The following is a 21,883-nucleotide window of genomic DNA, read 5'->3' as shown; positions in this document are numbered from 1 at the left end:
AGATCATGGTTGTCTGGATCTAGGTTGTGACGGCTTCTGGTGCAACCGAATTCCCTCCCACGGGGTTTCATGGGGTGGTGGTGTGAGCACTTGGGGGAGCCATGGGCAAGTGTTGAAGTGTATATGTGGATTGCTTAGCCCTTTTCATCAATTCAGACTTTTGATTGCGTTGGCTAGTGCATGAAGCTTAACAACGAAGGCCTTGTCCTAATGGGGGCGATGCCAGTGATATTGTATTGGCCTTCAGTGTGCAAGTAGTGGTGGGTCTAGTTCCCGTTAGGGATAGATCGTGTTTGCTATCAGTGGTTTCGCATGATTATTCCATAATCAATCATGTTGTTGTGTGGTTTTCGGTCTAGTTTTTCATATCAACTGGGCCAACATTTTTCTTCCTAATAAGAACGTAGGGGCACACTGCCATTTCGACTAGGTGTCAAAACAAAAAGATACAACCCGCTGTGCCAAATCGGTTTTCACACCGCAAACTGAGCATAACTCAAATGGCTAGGTTCCTTGTGATGAATCTTGCACCTTTGTTTTCGAATCATTGGTTTTTCTTTACAGGGAGCACGGTGGGCTTACACCTGCCTGAACTATATTTCAAATGAGTCAAAGAGTTCAGCATAGTACAATAGTCTAGTGGATGAAAGAAATTAAAGAGGAAGAAGAGTGAAAAAGAAACAACGGTTACAATCTCATAGCTAGTAGATGGTACAACATAGTGCTCCAGTCTCTAAGTAAAGACTGCATTGGAATGGAGTTGCAGCAATTGGACCATAGCATAACATCACAGCGCATCTTGTGAGAGTGGAGTTAAGATCTTGAAGGTCATTCGTGAAAGCCATTGCATTCCGTCTCTTCCAAATGTTCGAAATAACACCTTGTCAAGGCGAACACCTTCCCAAAGATTGTAAAGTTGTTGGGAGCCGAAGGGACGAGCATCATGAGATTATCCCAGAGAGATTGAAGTGAGTAGCAAAGCAGCAGCATGTGATTGTGCTCTCTGTTTCATGGCAGAAGTGAGTAGCAAAGCAGCATTCCCAATTATTGTTTGTTATTATATCATATCCTTTCGTCATAATATTTTTTGGCTTAGTACTTCCGGTTCATAGTGCTTCTTGTTAAGGATGAGAAATTTGAGAAATTCAAATGATATCTTTACCATAAACAATTATTCACCCGTTCGATAATCTGACCTATTTCGGAGCTGCACCTACACATGCAATGCCCCGTTGGAGCTTCAGCCATTTACACAGTTGCATGCGTCAACGCTGGTCATGCCGGAGATCGGGATCACGGAGGAGCGGGCGCGTCGTTTGAACGCTCTCTTCGGCCGTGACGGGCCGGTGAATCGCGACGCCGAGTTGGGCCTGGCTTGGACTGGGTATGAGGCCCAGCTCCACAGCCAGGAGACCGATCGGGTTATCGTCGCTGAACGGGACTTGCATGGGTCGAGTCGACGAGGGGATCGACTAGACCCGACGTCTCGTGTTTCTCCTATCGCACGTCGGAGGCAGCTAGGGTTCGCCGGATAGCTGTGCCCGGGTTCCCGCGGCTTACGCACGGAAGAGCGGCGAGGATTCGACCCAGGGCAGCCATGGCATGTTGGGGCGCTGGCCCGCCCCCCAATCCTGCACAGCCGAAGCCAAAGGCGGCGCCGCCAATGCCCGGCGCGGCTCCGCGGCATGCGCCGCCACCTCATCAGGTCGCTCTCCCGTCGCAGAACTGGGCAGGTTCTATGCAGCACGCGCCCACCCCTATGCCCACAGAATGCAGGGCAACCTCCCATCGGCAGTGGCTCGGGTGGTCCTCCCCGTGGTCAAGGGGGGGGGGGGGAGCATCGAGGATTCAAGTTCTAAACTTAAATATGATATCCCGACCCACGAGGATTCAAGCTCTAAACTTAACATTGATGCTTGCATTTGTATGAATTTATTTTAGGCCTTCAACAACGCGCATTCAGTCAAAAAAGACGTTCTTGTATACTACGAAGGCGTTTGCGACGGCTTTGTCAATCTTAATATGATGTGTCATCTTGGTCTTTGGGAGGTGCTCAATCTAGGGGTAGTGGGTGTGTGCGCGCGTGCACGCATTCATAGTGATGAGCATATGTGTGTATGTACAAGCGTATACGTATGTACCGTATTGAAAAAAGATACTTTCAGGCAAGACATTGTTGTTGGAGATGTGTTGTTGCCCCCGAATGATTGGCAGTCTTTTGGGCAGGGCTGCGTTTCTAGAGACCCTTTTTGGAGATGCCGTGATTAGTTGGCAGAATCTGATTAGAGCGGAGGTTGATTTCCGTACCGGGGAGGAAGGCTTGGGACGAGAGAGCGCAAGATAAAGAGGATGCCGATCGAGTGGGAGGCCCGGGAATGCGATTCAGACGGACGCAATGTGATGTGGATGGTGGCAATCGATCGAGCAACGCGCGGTGGCAGACAATCAATCAAGGCAAGGGGATAAATACTCTTTCTCTAATCTCAACGATCTCCTCCACTTGTTTCTCTGATTTGATGCGCCAGCTGAGAGATTAAAGGTTAAGCTAGACGGACTCTCAAGCTTAATTTGGAGGAGCCATTAATCCACTTATCCCACGCATGCATGCCGCCCACCAAAATGTCGTGGACGTCCACTTAAAATAAAATGTTCAAGGCGGCGGAGCTGAGTGTTGTGGCTGCCGGCGGAACCCGACGTACTGTAGTACGTCTTAAGCTCATGGAGGCGGGAATTGGGAGCGCCTCTTGGATGCTGACGTGCGTGCCCGCGAGATTATGGAGTGCAAGGTCTACGATCTTGACGTGCATGCCCGTATGGTATGGGGCCGGGCATCACACCACAGCCACACCCAACATACAGCACTGAGAGCATCTCCAACAGCCGCGCTAAAGCGCCGCGCGTAAAAAATCTGTTAGCGCGCGCGCTGCGGCTGGTTTTGCGCGCCCGCCTGCGCTGGCTCCAGCAGCCGCGCTGAAATGCAGCGCGCGCGATTCGCCGGGCATTTTGCATATATGGATATTTTGAACAAAAATGAACATGTAAAATTTGACACAAACAAGTTGATGAATAAAAGTTCATGCCCACAAGTTCATCAAAATCATGCCCACAAGTTCATTCAACCAAGTTCAAATGCAAACTAAAAGTTCAAGACATGAAAGACACATCAAGCTTCATCTTCATCTTCCTCTTCTTCGTCTTCGTCCTCTTCCGAAGACGACTCTTCCGCCTCCGAAGATGAACCTTTCTCCCTATCCTCATCACGCACCGCATCACGCATCGCATCATGTGAAGCTCCGACGGTGTTGGCAAGATCTTCAACGGCATCTTCATGGGAATGTGTGTGAGAAGCCATGGCGGCCGGAGGTGCACCCATGCCTCCCATGAGAGAAGCAAAACTCATGCCTCCCATGGCGGCCATAGCGTCGGAGGGTGCTCCAAAGCCACCCATGCCTCCCATGGCGGCCGGAGGTGCACCCATGCCTCCCATGCCTCCAAAGCCACCAATGCCTCCCATGGCGCCGAGGCCACCCATGCCTCCTATGGCGCCGAGGCCACCGCCTCCCATGGCGCCGAAGCCACCCATGCCTCCCATGGCGCCGAGGCCATCGCCACCCATTGCACGAACCAAGGCTCTTTTTCGGATCAAGACTTCTTGTTGGGCAAGATTGACATACTCCTTTTGCGCCGCATTGAGGTTAGATGTGTCCATGAAGAACAAGTGCTTCTCCCATTCCAACAACTTAGCTCGCTCCTCGTTGCTCACTTTCCTCTCCTCCAAAGTCACCTTTCTCTCCTCGGCCGCCACCCTTCTCTCCTCGGCCGCCAACCTCCTCTCCTCGGCCACGGCATCTTGGTTCCTTGCCATTTTCCTCACCTCATTCGCTTCGACCCTTGCCTTCACAATAGCTTCCATAGCATTTTTGAGCTCATCATCTCCTTTCTTCTTCTTCTTTTCGGTTTTGTCTTTCTTGCACCCATCCGGTCGTTTTGGCTTCGAGTATGAAACCGAGTTGGGTGTGGGGCTTCTCTTGCCGTCATCACTTGATGCATCCTCCTCCTCATCATCATCATTCATCTCAATTGCTCGCTTCCGTTTGTTGCTCAAATGCAAATCCTCCAAACCATCACGCTTCTTCCATTTCTCATCATCCTTTAACACTTCATAGCAATGAGGCAAGGTAAAGATCCTGCCTTTCTTGATCTTCCCCTTCTTGGTTGTCCTTGTCTCTACTTTGAACAAGTTTTGTGCAATGTTGTACTACAAGAAAAACAAAACAAGTTAGCACTTCGGTCACCAAAAACAAGTATGATGAACATATATGAGATGCCACTTACTCGATCATCCTCATTTGTGCCACTTGGGTTAATCTTGTCCACCGACTTTTGCGCGGCCGCCCACTTTTGACAATCCGAGTTGATTGTCGACCATCGGGACCGAAGTGATCTCTTGGAGCGGTAAATTCCACTCTTGTTGTGAGCATTAAAGTGTTTTGTCATTCGCCCCCAATACGCGTCTCTACTTTGATCACCTCCAATGGATGGATCCTTCGACACATGCAAATAAGTGTTGCATAGTAACTTGTCATCGGTGGTGGAGTAATTGCCCGCTCTTCCTCTCGGCGCCTCGACAATTCCCTCACCCTCCTCGTCCACCTCAAACTCATGGTCTACGAAATGGATGTCATTGGTTTGAGACCAATGCGAATTGTTGGACCCAACACCCATAGTGGACATGTATGCATCATCGTTGAGACTACAATTTTTTTGAACAATGCAAATAAGCTATCTATATGTAAAATGATGATGCATTGAACAAATAAGAAGAAAAAAATACTTGGAATTTTTTTCACCTTGGGGGCATTTCGTCGAACACGTGGTGCGCGTCGGCGGCCGGCTCAACGAGTGAGCTCGCCGGCGCTTCGGTAGCCGCCGCAGCCGTCGAACGCCCTGCAAGCTTTTTCCCCCTCGCCATGCCGGAGCCGTCCGCCGCCTTGTTCTTCTTCGCGGATGTTTTGCCCTTCTTCACCCGCGCCGCATTGGGTACCTTCTTCGACGGTGCGGCGGCGGCACGGGATGGCGCCGGCGCCATAGTCATCCGCGGCGGCAAGAAGAGGCTGCGCGCGAGGCCGACGCTCGGCGGAGCTCCGGCGGTGGCGACGCCAGCGCTCGCCGCGCTAGGGTTTCCGGCGGCGGCGGCGGCCGGGGGGGGGGGGTCGCGGATGTACAGCGGGGTGAGCGGGGCGCCGGTGTGCGCGTCCATGGCGGGGGGGCAGGGCGCCGGCGCCGGCGCGCGTGGGGCGTAGGACAAGGAGAGGGAGAGAGTGCGGGCGCGAGCGCTCGAGTGTGCCGCGCGCTGTAGCTGGCGCTCCAAATACACCGCGCGGATAAGTGTTTTTAACCGCGCGCCCAACCCGTTTTTGCGCGCCCGCTGGAGCGAGCCGCCGCGTTGCGCGCGCGCTAAAAAGGCCTATTTTACGGCGCAGCGCTAGTTTAGCACGGCTGTTGGAGATGCTCTGATGAGGAGCGACCATGCATGCACACACCATCGTCTTTGGCTTCCAACGCCCGGCTGGCACTGCAGGCTAGGCAACGCAGGTAGTTGAAAACTAGAGCACGTACGCCGCTGTGCTAGTCACTACGTGGCCCAGCGGAGTGGTGCCGCGCAGCGACATCGGTCCGACGGAAGAGACAAGCTTCAGACCGGCGTGTTTTTGGGTGATTTCGCATGGGACCCCGCCGCCAGTCCAACGTGGCGGACGCGCTGGGCTTCGCCGTATCCGCCTCATATTTGGATTGAATGTGACGAGTGCCGATCGGTCCGAACGCTTGAGACCTGTTTGAGGCGCCTGTCTGTGTCGAAATTCCATGACTGGTCGGCGACCGGGCGGGACATCCGAGCGTTTGAGACCAGTCTGGGGCGCCTGACTGTAGATGCTAGATGCTCTTAAAGGCAACAATAAAGTATATATGTGAGGATGGTTGTGGTCTAGTGTACATACCCTCTCTGTCGGAAGAAGCTTGTCCCAAGTTTGTTCCCCCAAATGAATGTATCTAGCACCGAATTACTGCTAGATTACATTCATTTAAGAGACAAGTTTTTTGAACGGATGGAGTACTCGCCTTCGTTGCACAGGGACCACCCAACCCAACACCCAAAAGGAAACAAAGTCACGCCGGAGCAGGAACGCAAAAGGAAACAATTCTAAGCCGCGACCTGCGACCCACCTTGAAGATCTTCTCCACCTTCTTTTTTTAACGAATGCACGATTGCTTCTCCGGCAGCAGAGGCAGGGCCCTTGAGTTCTTCACTGCGACATCAAGGTGGCAACAGTTTTGAAAAGCACATGCGTAACGGCGACGGCCGTGACGTGCACCATAGCAACGTAGCCATCAACATACCCCCCCCCCCCCCCCCCAAAGTTTTGGCTGCGAGCCACCTCACTCCAGGAAGAAAACGTCTCTCCTCTCTCTTTTCTTTCTTTCCACGGCCGTGTGATATGCATTACAACAAACTCAACTGCAGCGAATCAATCTTTGGTTGAGTTGGTTAGGTGGACAGTGGTATCCCTAACCCACCAGGGTTTAAATCCTGGTGCTCGCATTATTCCTGGATTTATTTCAGGATTTCCGGCGATGCGTTTTTAGTGAGAGGAGACGTTCCCGTCGATGACGAGGCGTCTACGGTGACTTCGTAAATCTCAAAATGACGATGCGTGTGTGCCTTCATAAGGGTGAGTGTATGCGCGTGTATATGAGCGCTTGTGTCTGTATTGATACTCAAAAAAAAAAAACTCAACAACTAGCTAAGTTACTATAACTACCTCTCTCCTCATTAACTCATTGCCACATAAGCAAAATTTGCTGAGTTGGACTTGGTGTTACTGCTGAAGTTACTCCCGCTGTCGCTAGTCTTAGAGTAATCAGGATCATCCACCAGATCTCCTTAAGATCACACCGCATATCATTATTGAACACATCTCCTTAAGAGCATCTACAGCCGGACCTCACAAATCCGGTCCCTCAAACGCCTGCCCGGACGCACCCAGCGGACATTGACCGGGCACCTCTCAAATAACGTAATCCACATCAGGATATCTCAATTATCACGTCTCAAATCCATATAAACTCATGCAACTACGTAGACATCGTCGGCTACTCCATCACTACCGACTAAGAAAAACCAAGAAGTAGCACGAAACTCAAAACAACAATGGATGCATGGTGATGCGTCCCTTGCATGCATGCATGCATGTTAGTGGGAAAACCACTCCCGAGGCCGTACGTTAGCTAGTTCATCTCCACGGCAGCTGCTTTCACCTGCTTGTCTTTGGTGGCTGTGTCGTCGTCGTCTTCGACGGCGGCGTCCTTCATGCCGAAAAGCTTGCCTATGTCCTCGAGCGGCTGCCCGCGCGTCTCCGGGACGAAGGCGTAGAAGAAAAGCCAGCCGAGCGCGGCGAGGCCGGCGTAGAGGAAGAAGCTGCCGCCGATGGTGATGGCCTTGGACAATGAGAGGAAGGTCATGGAGATGGCGGCGCTCGTGACGCGGTTGCACGCCACGCCGAGCGCGAAGCCGAGCGCGCGCACCCGCAGCGGGAAGACCTCCGAGACGTAGACGCTGGTGATGGGGCCGAGGCCCATGGAAAAGAAGGACACGTAGGCCAAGGTGGAGGCGATGCAGAGGCCGATCGCCCACGTGATCTTCTCGTCCGGGTGCTGGCCCACGACGGTGAGGCCCGTGCCGAGGCCGATGAGACAGACGAGCATGCCGGCGGTGCTGGTGAGCAGCAGCGGCCGCCGGCCGACACGGTCGATTTGGAAGGTGGCCAAGAGGATGAAGAGGGTCTTGGTGACCCCCATGGCGCAGGTGACGCCGAGCAGGTGGTTGTCGCCGGTAATGCCGGCGCTCTTGAACACGCGTGGGCTGTAGAGCACGACCGAGTCGGAGCCAGTCGCCTGCTGGAAGAAATGGACGCCGAGCGCCGCGAGCAGTATGCGGCGCATGACCGGGGTGGGCGAAAAGATGAGCTCCTTCCACACCTGCTTCTCGTTGCCGCCTTTTCTCTTGGGCACGGCGACCACGTCGCCGTCAAGGTCGTGGGGGATGCCGGCGGCAGCCTTGATTTGGTCAAGGCGCTCCACGGCCTCCTCTGGCGTGTCGGAGGTCTTCTCGAGCACGACCCTGGCGTCCGCGAGGCGGCCCTTCATGACGAGCCACCGGGGCGACTCCGGCATGCCGAGCACCATGAGCGCGAGCAAGGCCGAGGGGACGGCGCCGATGCCGAGCATGATGCGCCAGTTGATGTGGTGCGGGAGGCGCGCGAAGGCGAAGTTGGAGACGTAGCCGAGGAGGATGCCGACGTTGATGAAGACCTCGGTGAAGGAGGTGAGGAGGCCGCGGGTGGAGGCCGGGGCGACCTCGGCGGTGTAGACGGGCGCGACCATGATGGCGAAGCCGACGCCCATGCCGCAGACGAAGCGGCCGAACATGAACATGACGTAGTTGACGGCGAAGCCCATGAGCAGGGAGCCGGCGAAGAAGATGGCGGCGGCGATGATGACGGTGTAGCGGCGGCCGATCCAGTCGGAGGTCCTGGCGCCGGCGAAGGAGCCGAGGAGCGCGTAGACGCTGAGGATGCCCATCATGATCTCCACCTGCACGTCCGTCAGGCGCAGGTCCTCCTTGATGTAGAGCGACGCGCCGCTCATCACCCCGACGTCTGGAGTGGCCGGTCGGAGCGAGCAGAATTAATAATTAATTATGCACGCATGGCGAAAGGAAAGGAAGAAAGAAGATGCCATTGGCTTGACGCGTACCGTAGCCGAGGACGATGGTGGCCATGGAAGCGGAGAGGGCGCAGGTGCAGGCGTACTTGAAATTGCTCTTCTTCTTGGGCTGGACCGGAGCCGCCGCCGCCGCCGCCTCCGGGACCGGGAGCGCAGCAGAAGCCATCGCCGATCGACCCTTGTTCCTTGACCAGCGAATGGAAGCGCCGTATCTGTTGCGTTGCCCGGTGGTGCTCCCTACCTCCGTTGCTACCTTTATATACGCAGTGATCGCAAGGCGTGTTGGGGAAGAAGAAGGTGGATGTGATCGATGATAACTAAAATAAGAGAAGAGGATGCGGATGGAGTGGGAGTGGGAGTGGGAGGCCCGGGAAGGGAATATATGCGCGCGCGTGATCCTTTCAGATGATTGGATTGGACGCATGCATCATCTCCCCTCGCTCCGTCCCAAAATTATTGTTTTAGATTTATCTAGATACGTATGTATCTATACTAAAATGTGAATAAATACATCTATATCTACTACCCCTATAAAAGAAAGAAAAGGGCAGATCCAAGCAATTTTATCCGTTCATCTACAATATCCGATGGCCCATAATCCTCCCGTGTTTAACACACCAAGCCACGCATTAAGCCATTGATCCATCCATCCTCGCTAACCTGCACCGCCGCTGAAAAAAAAACCACTCCCAAAACGCACGCCCGCACGACCTCTCCCCTCTCCTCCTCCTCGCAACGCCCGCACGACCCCTCCCCCTCTCCCCCCCCCCCCCCCCAACGGACACCACAGCACGGGCGGGCCCTCCGCACGCCCATCCTCCCCGCGCCGTTCGCTGCCCCGCCGTCGCCGCGGGAGCCGCTGAGCCGCCGCACCCCTACGCCGCGGGAGCCGCCGAGCCGCGGAGCCGCCGAGCCGCCGCACCCTTCGCCGCGGGTCGCCGCAGGAGCCGCCGCGCCGCGGCACCCGACCACCAAATAAACAGGTTCTGGATATTAACTAACACATGCCCGGTTCTTATCAGTTTTGCGTGAGATTTGGCTGGCCCAAATAGCAAAAGCAAAAGGAAGCTTCAGACGTCATTGTAAGCTTCCTAATAGTCTTCCAAAACAATTTCCTAATCATCTCCTCAAATCCCGTGACTATTCCTTTCCTTCAACATCTCTCCTTTTTCACCTTCCTGTGTATATAATCTCTAATGACCAATTGGGCACTACGCCGTGGGGAGGAGCAGTGGAGCACATCATGCATGGATGCCCATGCTGCTCACCAACCGCCGTGGTCGCCGCTGCACGGAATACCACCATGAGCACGGCCTCCTCAGCTGCTCCGACTCTCCGTAGTACTGCTCCTCCAGCTACCGGCCCTTCCCCTTCTATTTGTAAGTTTTCGGCTTCTTTCTCTTGCAAATTTCTATTCTCATATTACGAAATTCAGATCTTGTTTCTCTTAGCAAAACCTTGTTTTGAGGTCTTAAGTTTGGTAATGGTAGATGGATACATTTGTCAAAAGTGTTGTACCATAAACATGTTTAAGAAACTTGACTCATCCAAAAATCCGATTACATCACCAGTCAACTCAATTTTGCAGCTAGAATTCACATGTGTATATTGCTGTTGGGGGATTATATTCGACATTTCATCTTTATCCCAACCCTAGATTTAAGTGGTGGTTTACAAAGGATTTTTAGTGGGGCGGGGCACAAGTGTAGATTGATACAAAAGCATGTTGAATAGTGAGGTAGTACCATGCCAGAATTACTTGGCTGCATTTTTTTTTGTTTCTTTGATGCAATGTAATCATTGTTGTTCCTGTTATCAGTGAATTTTCTAGAACAATGGGTAAGCAGCTACCAACTATGAATGGAATAAGTCTAAAAAGAAGCTTGGGTATGCTGATATGTGCCTTCAGGTTATAAGATAAGGTGAGTGTGGGAGAGTTTAGCCACTCTATATATATCTTTTCTCGCAATATGCACTTAGTATGCCATTTTCCCAATGATGTATTGTATCTTTTTGTTCATGAGTGTGATAGTCATAGCCCTTCCAAAAATTATGATAGTCAGTTGACTCTTCATAAAAGTAGAGACTGTTGCAAAATTTACCTGGTCTTCCATTTCTATTTTTTGAGAAGACGGTCCTAGAGATGTTAGTTTTATTTGAAATGCTTGGCACCAAGCCCCTCTACTTTTAAAAATGTTTTCATTTCAGTTTACTGAATATTTTTCTTGCTTGAACTATATCAAGGGAGCAAGTGAAACAACCCAGAAGCTTATGATATTGTTACTGTGGAGATACCCGGAAGCTTGCATATCCAGAATCGATCTTCACTTCAGCTACAAGTGAGGTATATTGAGCCTATTGATGCATAGTTACATAAAGATAGAAGAATTGGTTGCACTTTGTCATTATTACTTGTTTCTACAAGTAGCTCTCTACATCTGGTTCCTGTAACGAGTAGTCTATCTATGGTTGTTGGACATGATTATTTACTTTGTTTACTTTTGAGATCTACATCTTAAAGAAAAATCTCTGAAATATTCATTATACAAGGAGTTACAAACTTACAATACTATCATGTTGTACTAATACACAAGTATTTTCTCATGTTAACGGGATTTCCCAGTATATGATCCTTCCACAAAAAAAATTGATGCTTCTGCTTCTTTTCTTTCTGTACCACCGTCGAGGTTGCTGATATACAGAGGTATTGCTGCCGAGCGTGACACCGCGCCGATCTATTTGAGCCCAACTGCATCAATTTTAGACGGAAGATAATGATGCAAGGAGACCACCTGAGCACCTCCACTCCCTCAACACTGTCCCCCTACTGCCTGAGGTACAACACGACCATATTACTCACTTCGTTCGCTGCAGCGACCACAAAGTGGTTGGGCGGTGAGGGCGCTTCTCTTTCTGACCTATTGACGATGATGATGGTTCTCTACTTATAAAATTTTTTCATTTCAGTTTACTGAATATTTTTTCTTGCTTCAACTATATCAAGGGAGCAAGTGCAACAACCCAGAAGCTTATGATATTGCTACTGTGGAGATACCCGGAAGCTTGCATTGATCCAGAATCGATCTTCACTTCAGCTACAAGTGAGGTATATTGAGCCTATTGACGCATAGTTACATAAAGATAGAAGAATTGGTTGCACTTTGTCATTATTACTTGTTTCTACAAGTAGCTCTCTACACCTGGTTCATGTAATGAGTAGCCTGTCTATCGTTTGTTGGACATGATTATTTACTTTGTTTACTTTGAGATCTACATCTTACAGAAATGTAGGGAAAGGCTGCGTACAATAGACCCAAAGTGGTCGGACCCTTCCCCAGACCCTGCGCAAGCGGGAGCTACATGCACTGGGGCTGCCCTTTTACTTTGAGATCTACATCTTAAAGAAAAATCTCTGTCCACCAATAACATTGATTTTGCTAATTTCTTCCATTTTCATTGATTTTGCTAATTTCTGTATGCCATGTTAATGAATACAGAAATCATGATCATCTGAAACTACCTTTAACTATGGTGATGAGCAAATTCATCCCCTTCAATGCAAAATACAAAATCCATGTGAGCCATCATTGCTACCTGCCTCCTGAACGATTGGTCATCTCCTTTGCTTCTCTATCAGTTGGTTTACGGTGCTGTTGAGGAGCTTTCATGATTTTGTGGTATTCGTCAGAAGTAGATCAGGTGCAATACTTTGGTTTCAAATGACCCTTACAAATTTACCATAAGTTATTCATTACTTTGGTTCTGTACTGCTGATCCTTCCTCTGGTCAATGTTCCTTAATCTAAAATTCTGAATCTACATACTCTCATTCTATTTCTGGGAAAAGATCGGGGCTTCTGCTCCTTCGTCTATTTTGTTTAACATTTCTGCTGCTTCCAGATGCATTTCACTACGTGGCTATGTGCACATAAATCAGTCAAGGAGCAGGCTTCAGTGAAGTGTGATCCAGTACATTTGTGAACATTGTGCAGTTCTTGCTGAATTCTGGACTTGACTGAACGGGTTCCCCCTATTCCAAATTTCTTTTTAAGTATTTGGCAGTTATCTTCAGCGTCCAAATGGAAGTACTCCCTCCGTCCCATAATATAATATCTTATTGCACTCATTTTGCTCAAAAATTGGATGTAATACGATCTTATATTATGGGACGGAGGGAGTACAATTGATTCATATTATGTGTATCTTTGTACTCACCATTGCTGGATGAAAATTTGGACATACATAGATAGCTCTAGATGTAGCCTAAATGCTTTTTTACTCCTCATATAATCACTGTTGTGAATCCTTGTGCCTTTGCAACACCTCATGTCCTATAGGAATGATGTTCTAACCTATCTGTGTAAATTTAAATTTTAAATATTGCAAATAAATTAGAAGATAGACATGCTTCCATCCATGCAGCAAGGCCAACAACATGCAAGAGCACTGCCTTTTTATTTAGCATGCCAGTAATATTATAGCTCTGGGGATAATATTCTTGCACACTTTAGATGCCATTTGATAGATTGGGAGGACAGGTAAATTTACATATGACAGCAGAGTTCTCTTCACCAAGTATATGTCAATACATGTCTCAATGGCATGGCTTTGGGATCGAGATCTACCTTGCTAACGTTACAGATCAATTGTCAATAGCTTGTTGAAAATCTCCCCTTGTTTGTAATGTAAGGATCTTATGTAATCTTAAGGTTTGCAGCTAATAGAGAAACCCAATCCAAGTAAAAGTTTTCAACCCAATCCAAGTAAAAGTTTTCAGTATTGCTTAATTGTGTGAGTGATTAACACTTTTTGGTTGTGCTGAATTTCACTCCTACATAGTTTTATTGACAATTTTTATATTCCTTTCATTCAAATGAGGCACAAGATAGATCACATCTATTGCAACGTATTGGAGATCCATGCCCCTTGGTGTTCAAGAAAACCATACTCACCAGATATTGCCACAAGGTTACTGGCAAAGCAGTACCAATCTTGATGATTTGTGTAGGCAGGCCACCCATATGCTTGAGGAGGAAATATTAACGGTGTTGTATCTCAGGTGGCATGACTTTTTTTGTAAAGGGCAGAGTGGGTTTCTTTTTTCCCCAATGAGCATGTTGATCCTTGTGGACAACTGGACATGGCATATCTCCTTCATTATGTACGAGTTCATTTAAGCTTATATTATTTTTGTACTCATGTTACTTATGATGATATTAAGGTTATGGTAATGCGCATTTTAACCCACTGGCATATATATATGCTTCTAGACACATTGATTTACTCAAAAGGACCGATGTGTTTTCTGTTACGTTGTTCCATCAATGGGATTTAGAGAGAGAAAAGGTGTAAATGTATGTATACGTAGCTCATTGGTATTCATAAGTTTGAAGAACGACCAACAGCAGCTCAAAGAGAATGAAGCTGTGAATTTAAATTCCTTGAATCTGTACATAAATACTTAGGTACATTACAAAGTAATTTTCTTAATTATACTAGCTTTTTTGAAACTTAACTTCAATTACAAATTCGTTGGTAATAATTTTGGCTACTATGATTGAATTTTTTTCTATATACGTGAATTTTCACGTGTAAGCTTACTAGTGTAGATAAATTTAAGACAAGATTTTCGGGATATCTGAGATCCCATTCTGACAGCCAATCAATCAAGGAAGGGAATAGTCTGCACGAAGCTTGAGCCACACAGATGCTTGCTTGCTTGCTTAACCACCTCGACACTGCCGTACAGCTTATAGTGGAATAGATACTTTACCACTTACAGCTTGTTACAGAAAGCGTAAACTGGTTTACAGTTAGTTACGGCAATCAGTCAAGGCGGCGAATCGATTGATACCCTCTTTTTAGAGAAAACAGCTGCTCCGCTCCTTTTTTAGAGGAAACAGAATAGGCATCTCGGCCACAGTCAAGCATAATGGGGACACCGTACCACTGTGCATGAGAAGCAACAAGGACTAAAAACAACGAAACTACAACCACCCACACTCAGCAGTGCAGTAATGCTACATCTACTTAAAACACAAATGTAAAGTAACGTAAACAGCGACATGGTGTGCTGGGATTGGAGAGAGGGGAGAAAAGGGCCCACCCCCGGTTAAAATCAGGGGAGAGAGGATTTAGTTTAGTCAAGTTACGTAAGCTTTCGTAACGCTTTACGTAGATGAAGCATTATTGCTCAGCAGTGGGGTGGCATTGGCAACGCTCCAGCCCACCAACACCAAACGCCTAGAGCACCAAACCAGCAGTAGAGGGACCACCCAACACACAAAGGAATTATTAGCGTCTCAGACCCAGCTTCCAACCTCCGGCATATGTTCGGACGTTTTTCGTGCGCATCAGACACATCACTACAAGCAAAGAGCACCTAAAAGACTAGTCTGAAGGGAGTGTGACGCTCTTCCTTATAAGATGATCCTAGCCCTCTCCCACATCTGAGTTGGGACTAAGTCACTGGCAATGTCAATGACCAGCGTCTCTAACAGGAACACGCGCAAAAAGACACAAGTTTGAGCTGGGACATGCGGCTGTCAAGATCTCCTCCACCTTCTTCAAGCACATCTCCTCCTCACGCCCACTGCAACATCAAGGCGGCAACAGTTTTGAAAACCACATGCGTCACGTCCACGGCCGTGACGTGCACTACAGCCAGTCAGGCCAGCAGCTACTACTGGCCTTCACGAATGTGACGTGCACTACGGACGGCAGCTACAGCTACAGGAAACGACATTCTTCACCGGGCAAAAAGGAATGAAGTTACATGTTGATAATCAACGCACACCCCAACACCACCCGAAAAGTTTAATTAGGCCGCGAGCCACATCAAACGAGTGAAGGTCTGTGAACCAACATGCCCCGGCCCATCGAAATTCAAGTCCTTGCTTGCATTTTTTCTGGATTTTTTTTTCAGAATCTATGACGACATGCGTTCAGTGGTAGAAGACGTTCTGTCGACTATGAGAGACCTACAGTGACTTCGGAATCTCTCAAGATGATATATAGCGATTTGCGTCTCTACTATGTTAAGAAAAAAAAGTGAAGGTCTCCTCCTCTTTACCCTTCTCCGGTACTCCACCGCGAAAAGAAAACAACAGAATTAAACACCAATTAAAGACGGCATGCGTCACGCCCACGGCCGTGGGACGTGCACTTTCCACCTCAACACCCGGTGAAGAGAGGGCTGGCTGACCACCTTCCCCGGATATCTGATCCTTGGACAAGATTTGCCACTTATTTACAATATACTAATCAGGATCATCCGCCAGATCTGCCTAAGATCAGACCACATATATGGCATTCAGAGGTAACTTTGAGCATAGGAAAGGAGATGGAGGCGATGGAAGCGGTAGATTGAGATTATTATTATTATTATTATTATTTTGCGGGTGATAGATCGAGAAATTCACCTTTGTAGAGGATGATTTTATCCATTTGGCGCAGCAGCAGCAGCGGTTTACTGCCTTGCTTGCTCCGCTTACCCAAGGCGTGCAACACGTACGTGTTAACTTCTTTCCTTTCTTGCCTCCACATGTTAACTTTTTGACTAATTACGGTTTCAGCTATCAGACATAACTAGCTAGAAATAAGGTGTGTGCGAGGTGGATGGAAGATTCATCCATTACGCTCTTAAACACTTCCCATGTGAAGATACAAATATCACACTCCACATGCCTAGGAAAAACAAGAAATGAAAGTGCAAATTGTATATCAGGCCATCCAGCGTGTCTAATGCACTCATGTTAGGGAGGGCTTTCAACCAATGGCAAATGTTAGGCGGACAAGATTCATAGTAACAACCAACTCCATCTCGCACTCGTCAATCTCGTGGAGGAGCCGTCGTGGCGCCGACCGCGTCAATGGCGGCCCTCAAGATGTCTACGGTTGCATGAGCTCTCTCAGCTGATGCAGCCACTCTCTCGGACGTTGCATGGGCGCTCTACACGCAGACGGCCGCCCTCTCGACGGCTGCACGAGCTCTCTCTTCGCAGGCGGCCGCTATCTTGGCCAATACACGAGCGCTCCCCTGGGAGGCCGCCACCCGGTCGACGGCCTCGATCTCCCTGACAAGGCATCTCCAAGTCCCCATCTTTATCGTCCGCTAGTGAACACGCAAAGGTAACCTAACATGAAGAAGAAACACATTGAACTTGGAATCACAAAAAGTCCGCACACAGACCTAACATGAAGTCAATCATGAAAGACTAGCTTATTTGGCATGTGGGTTGACTTTCAGTCCATCGAGGCTCTCTTCAATAACTCTCACCTCCCAAATGGTTGTATATATTGTGGGCAACCTTAGTGATGGTCGTTCCACCACATCTCCTCATGCATCATCACTAAATGGCCAAACGGTTCATCACTACTACATACATCACTTCAACACTACTACGACATAGATCATCTACTGCACAGTTCAACATCATCACTACATATATCACCAGAACTAATCGTTATCTGAGTCAATGATCAATTCATTCCTGCTAGAAGAGCATGCCTCGCCATCTTTCTCCAGTAGACGGCTTCACCTCCTCATCATCATCGGAGGTGTCGAATACGTCATCCCTCTCCATCCCACCAAATCCCTATCGACCTGCTCAGAAATTAAACTGTATCGTTGCAAATATGTCCAGGTGTTTAAATTTATGTGGATCATTACGGTTTACTCAATTTGTGTTGTTGTCCAAAGTTAACTGAATTATTCAGCTAACTGAATATGTCTAGGTGTTCAAATATAATTGAATTTGTTCTCCTGTCCCAAGTTAACTAAAAAATTAAACTGGATTATTGCATCTGAGGGAGTCCTGGATTAAGGGGTCCTCGGGCTGCCGGACATTGCTTATGGGCCGGACTGATGGGCTGTTATGGAGCCAGGCTAGAGCGCGAACCCGTGTCTAGATAGAAGATCTTCGGAGCCGTGGTGTGCCCCCCAAGTCAAGATTTGGCGTGGTCTTTCCTTCATCGTCATTGACCTCTTGTAACCCTAACCCTATCGGTGTCTATATAAACCGAAGGGTTTAGTCTTTAGGGCTAGAGCTACATTCAACACCTCATCAACCTAGGGTTTAGCTCGCCTGATCTCGAGGAAGAACGAAGAAGAGAACACGAAGAACTCCAAGATCTAGATCCAAGGGGTTCCCCTCACATAGAGGAGAAACTGAGTGGTGGAAACTTAGATCTAGATCTCCTCTCTATTTTCCCTCAAGAACTAGTAAGAATCATTGGAGGGATTGAGAGATAGCAAGCTCGGAGAAGGTCAACAATGGAGGTAAAACACGAGCTCAAAGGATAAGGTTCATTGGGGAAGAAGACCTATTTCATAAGCACCCCCAAATCCAACCGTTATGCACCCAGGTCGTGCACAAGCAGTACTAATGCTTGAAGGAGCGGTACTACCGCTTAGCACAGTCAAAACAGCCCAACAAGACAGAAAAACACGAGCTGTAGTTTTGCCAGAGAACTAGTACAGCTTGGGGGAGAGGTAGTACCGCTTATAAGAGGTAGTGTCGCTTATAAGAGGTACAACTGCTTGGAGAGGTACTACCGCTTATAAGAGGTACTACTGCTCGCTACTACCGCTCTACTACCACGAAACTCGACACAAAAAATTGTATCCTCAGAAGCAGCGATACTGCGCGCGACACAGGGCCGCGGTACTGCCGCTTACAAGCGCTATTACCGCTAGAGAGCAGTACTACCGCTTGAGGCTTTCAGGAACACAACAAAGAAAACAGAGGATGCAATAAAGCCTAAACTGCCACAACTTCTGCAAATGATCTCTGAATTGAGCAAACTCAAACTTGTTGAATAGATGACGATGAGAAGCATCCAAACCACGACTAGTTATATTAAGAAGAGGCAGGGGAGGTATGCTTTGTGTGTACTCTCACGTAGATCATGGGCTAGTACACAAAGCGTAATGGATAATGCTTACCGTACCATACCATGGGATCACTTGATCCCTCTCGATACATCTTGCATGCTTTGTGTGTTGATCAACTTGATTCACTCTTGACTTAGTCTTTATAAACCATGCATAAAGACCAATCTTTAGATAACTCCTTGAATAGCACCTTGGTCCACACATAAACTCCTTGAAACCAACATATGAACTTCAAGAAAAGCCTATGGACAAATCCTTCAAATAAACTCAAAGCAACCATTAGTCCATAGAGATTGTCATCAATTACCAAAACCAAATATGGGGGCAACACATGTTCTTTCTACAGTATTATCCTCCGGGACATTGTCGACAGCAGCGACGCCAAGGTTCGCCATAGCACGGCTGCCATTTGCTGAATGAGCAATCTAAAGGCCAATGAACTAATACAATTCATAACTGCATACACCATTGAATTCTTGAATAAGCAATCTATAGAGAGAATGATATGTACATCAGCATGGATAACCCATTTATGCAATCGAAACGAACTAATAAATGTGCTAACCGCGTGTGGGAATAAATGAAATACAGTACCCACTATATCCAAACGAACTGATGAATCTACTAACTGCATGTTCAAATGCCACGCAACTACGTTGGCAGATCTAAAAATTTGAACCAAAGTGCGGTTGGGATATTTCAAATACCAACTATAATGACATATTTTAATTACTACTGATTTCGAATGGATTCTGCGCTTTAGAAAACCCTGATACTAAATTAAGTACGTACATATCCAGACATTTGAATCCCAGATTAAATCTAAACTATCCCACAAATATATGATTAAATCAGTAATGCTACATGCATAATAAAAAATTGTAACCACCCACAAAGGATAGATCCTACATATTTGAAATCAACCAACGGTACATTTAAGTTGTCGGGATTACTTACATGAGCAGAAGGATTGCTGGATCCTCCCTCCATGGGATTGCCGCCAACAACCCGCTTTCTGGCAATCTTAGCACGAACTTGCTGCTCCAGTTCTTTCATGTACTGTTCAACCATCTCCTTCCTTGGCTTTGGGGAGAGTCGGCTTATCGGCCATCGAGAACAAATCCCACACGGCAGAGGCGCGTGTAGGTGGCGGCGCCGATGCCAGGAAGATGAGGATGAGCGACAGCGGGGAAGAGGATGACGAGGGCCGGTGCAGGAGAAATGACAAATTGTTTCACCGGGGTTCGAAGGCTAAATATGACGCTTCCAATGCCATCGTGGAGCCACACAACAATCACACAATAATGGACAGCCGGACAGTCTGACTTTTAAGCGCCTAGCAAGGTATTTTTTTATTTTGGTATAACTCCTAGTAAGTAGGCGCTGCTACGTGCAACTATGGACCACAACGGCCCAGCTGCGTCAACCTAACATGCCGGATCATCTGCCCCGTGTATCGCGCCGAATGGCCCAGCGTCTACGTGCAGCGATGGCCCACAACGGCCCAGCCGAGCCAACCTAACATTCCGGATGATCTGCCCTTTGTATCGCGCCGAATGGCCCAGCGTGTCAATGGAGCATATCAGACTATCTGATATGTTAGCCGGATGCAACTATGGCGTCGTACTTGGATATATTAGACGGTCTGACCCCGTGATAACAGGGTCATGCGTACAAGTCCGGCTCATCCGGTTGACTCGCGTCGTCCGGTTGGGCGTGTTTGACGGATGCCACGCTGACGGCCGGTCGTCTTCAATGGTCAACGACGCCTTCGTGGGCGGCGGCGCCGCGTGCAAGTTTCGCGCCTGCTGGTTCGACACGAGGAGGGGAGGGAGGGTCAGGCGACGAAATAAGTATTTTGGAGGATCAGTGGGAGAAATAAGAACCTTCAGGGGGTCATTTAGTAAAAATAATACGTTGTTGTCTGCCAATAGAGTGAATGTATGGGAAGGCTTGGATTGAACGAGCTCCGCGCTCGCATCTCTAGATGATGGAGGTAGGCACCTTCGCGTGGATGACCTATTCTTTTCTCTTTTAATGATCCATGAACATTTTTTGAACTGCGAACAGTTTCTGAAATTTGGAACATTTTTGAATTCATGAATATTTTAGAAAATTCATAAACTTTGAATTCATGAATATGTTTTTGAACTGACCAATAATTTTTGAATTCGCAAACATATTTTAAAGTTGTTTTAAAAGAAGCAGGCCACACAAAATGCAACTAGAGACCAGCTTCGCATCCGGGGTGAGTTTATTTTTGGTCCTGATAACGCCCACACGTGTGACATATTAGATATTCGCCCACACACTGTGTGTGGCGTGAGCAGGAGGCATCCCACACGATTTGTGTGTGAGCGAGCGAATATTAGAACTGCCCACACGTGTGGGCGCAACTATTACTTCATGCCACACGCCCAACAAGTACTACTCATCTTTATTCCGTGCGTGTTTCACAAAGTAAATATGCCCACACGTCCTGGTACAGCTACGTTAGGTATCCGTAAACAGTGGCGGAGGTAGAGGGTGGCCAGGGTGGGCCATGGCCCACCCTGAGATTTGGAAATACCGTTTGTACCATAGGAGTAAGGCTTTTTTTATTTAAATGTGCATGTACAGTACCACAGTAACACTGTTGGCCCACCCTGGCCCAATCGGCTAGGTCCGCCACTGTCCGTGAAATGATGATTTACTTGCCATCCGGGATGGCAAATATAGTTGTAAAAGCATGATAACTCTCTCTGTTTAGGTTATCTATAGTTTCCATGTTTAATTTATGGTAGTTGCCGCATGTAATCAAACCATAGTTGCCATGTATGATTAACTACTTGCTACATATTGTCAAACAATAATTGTCATGTGTGTTTACCTACTTGCCACATATGGTCCAACCATAGTTGCCATGTATGGTTATCAACTGTAGTTGCCATGTGTGTTTATCTGGTTGCCACGTACGCGCAAATGCAGTTGCCGTCTAGCAACAAATCATAATTTCCATGTGTGTTTACCTAGTTGCCATCTAACAACATACAAATATCGTGTGGGCGAAAAGCAGTTCGCTCACACGCGCATGAATGAGGTGGTGGCTGTGTGGGCAGAAACTAGTTCGCCCACACAGCGCAACTGGCAAACCGCGTGCTGCAAGGTGTGTGAATGAACTCTCGAACGCCCACACATACAATGACGCCCACGTGGCCCTCATATT

The 21,883-nt window shown here is 48.1% G+C and overlaps 1 protein-coding gene and 1 long non-coding RNA gene across 4 annotated transcripts; one reads left to right on the top strand and one right to left on the bottom strand.

Moving 5' to 3' along the window:
* Window positions 1-7,077: 7,077 nt before the first annotated feature.
* Window positions 7,078-9,116, bottom strand: LOC123148933 (putative polyol transporter 1). The gene is made up of 2 exons (XM_044568459.1): window positions 8,815-9,116; window positions 7,078-8,717 (listed from the first exon to the last, which is right to left on the bottom strand). Exons 1-2 carry the CDS (start codon window positions 8,948-8,950, stop codon window positions 7,288-7,290), a joined length of 1,566 nt encoding a protein of 521 aa, XP_044424394.1. The 5' UTR covers window positions 8,951-9,116; the 3' UTR covers window positions 7,078-7,287.
* Window positions 9,117-9,827: 711 nt separating this feature from the next.
* On the top strand, window positions 9,828-13,672 carry LOC123100609 (uncharacterized). Of its 3 annotated transcripts, none has more exons than XR_006448443.1 (6): window positions 9,828-10,163; window positions 10,604-10,706; window positions 11,029-11,128; window positions 11,487-11,620; window positions 11,789-12,483; window positions 12,684-13,672. It is a non-coding gene; the product is annotated as an uncharacterized lncRNA (long non-coding RNA). The 3 variants fall into 3 exon arrangements; XR_006448446.1 differs by having other exon boundaries at window positions 11,752-11,890; XR_006448442.1 differs by having other exon boundaries at window positions 11,752-12,483.
* Window positions 13,673-21,883: the final 8,211 nt, after the last annotated feature.

The sequence above is a fragment of the Triticum aestivum genome, chromosome 1B (genome assembly GCF_018294505.1).
Source record: "Triticum aestivum cultivar Chinese Spring chromosome 1B, IWGSC CS RefSeq v2.1, whole genome shotgun sequence".
NCBI lineage: Eukaryota > Viridiplantae > Streptophyta > Magnoliopsida > Poales > Poaceae > Triticum > Triticum aestivum.
This window is presented reverse-complemented; position numbering and strand designations above follow the sequence as displayed.

Coding starts and splice junctions, on each gene's coding strand:
- LOC123148933 (XM_044568459.1), bottom strand. CDS start 8,950: ATGGCTTCTGCTGCGCTCCCGGTCCCGGAGGCGGCGGCGGCGGCGGCT. Junction 8,718..8,814: donor CACCATCGTCCTCGGCTACG/GTACGCGTCAAG, acceptor CGGCCACTCCAG/ACGTCGGGGTGATGAGCGGC.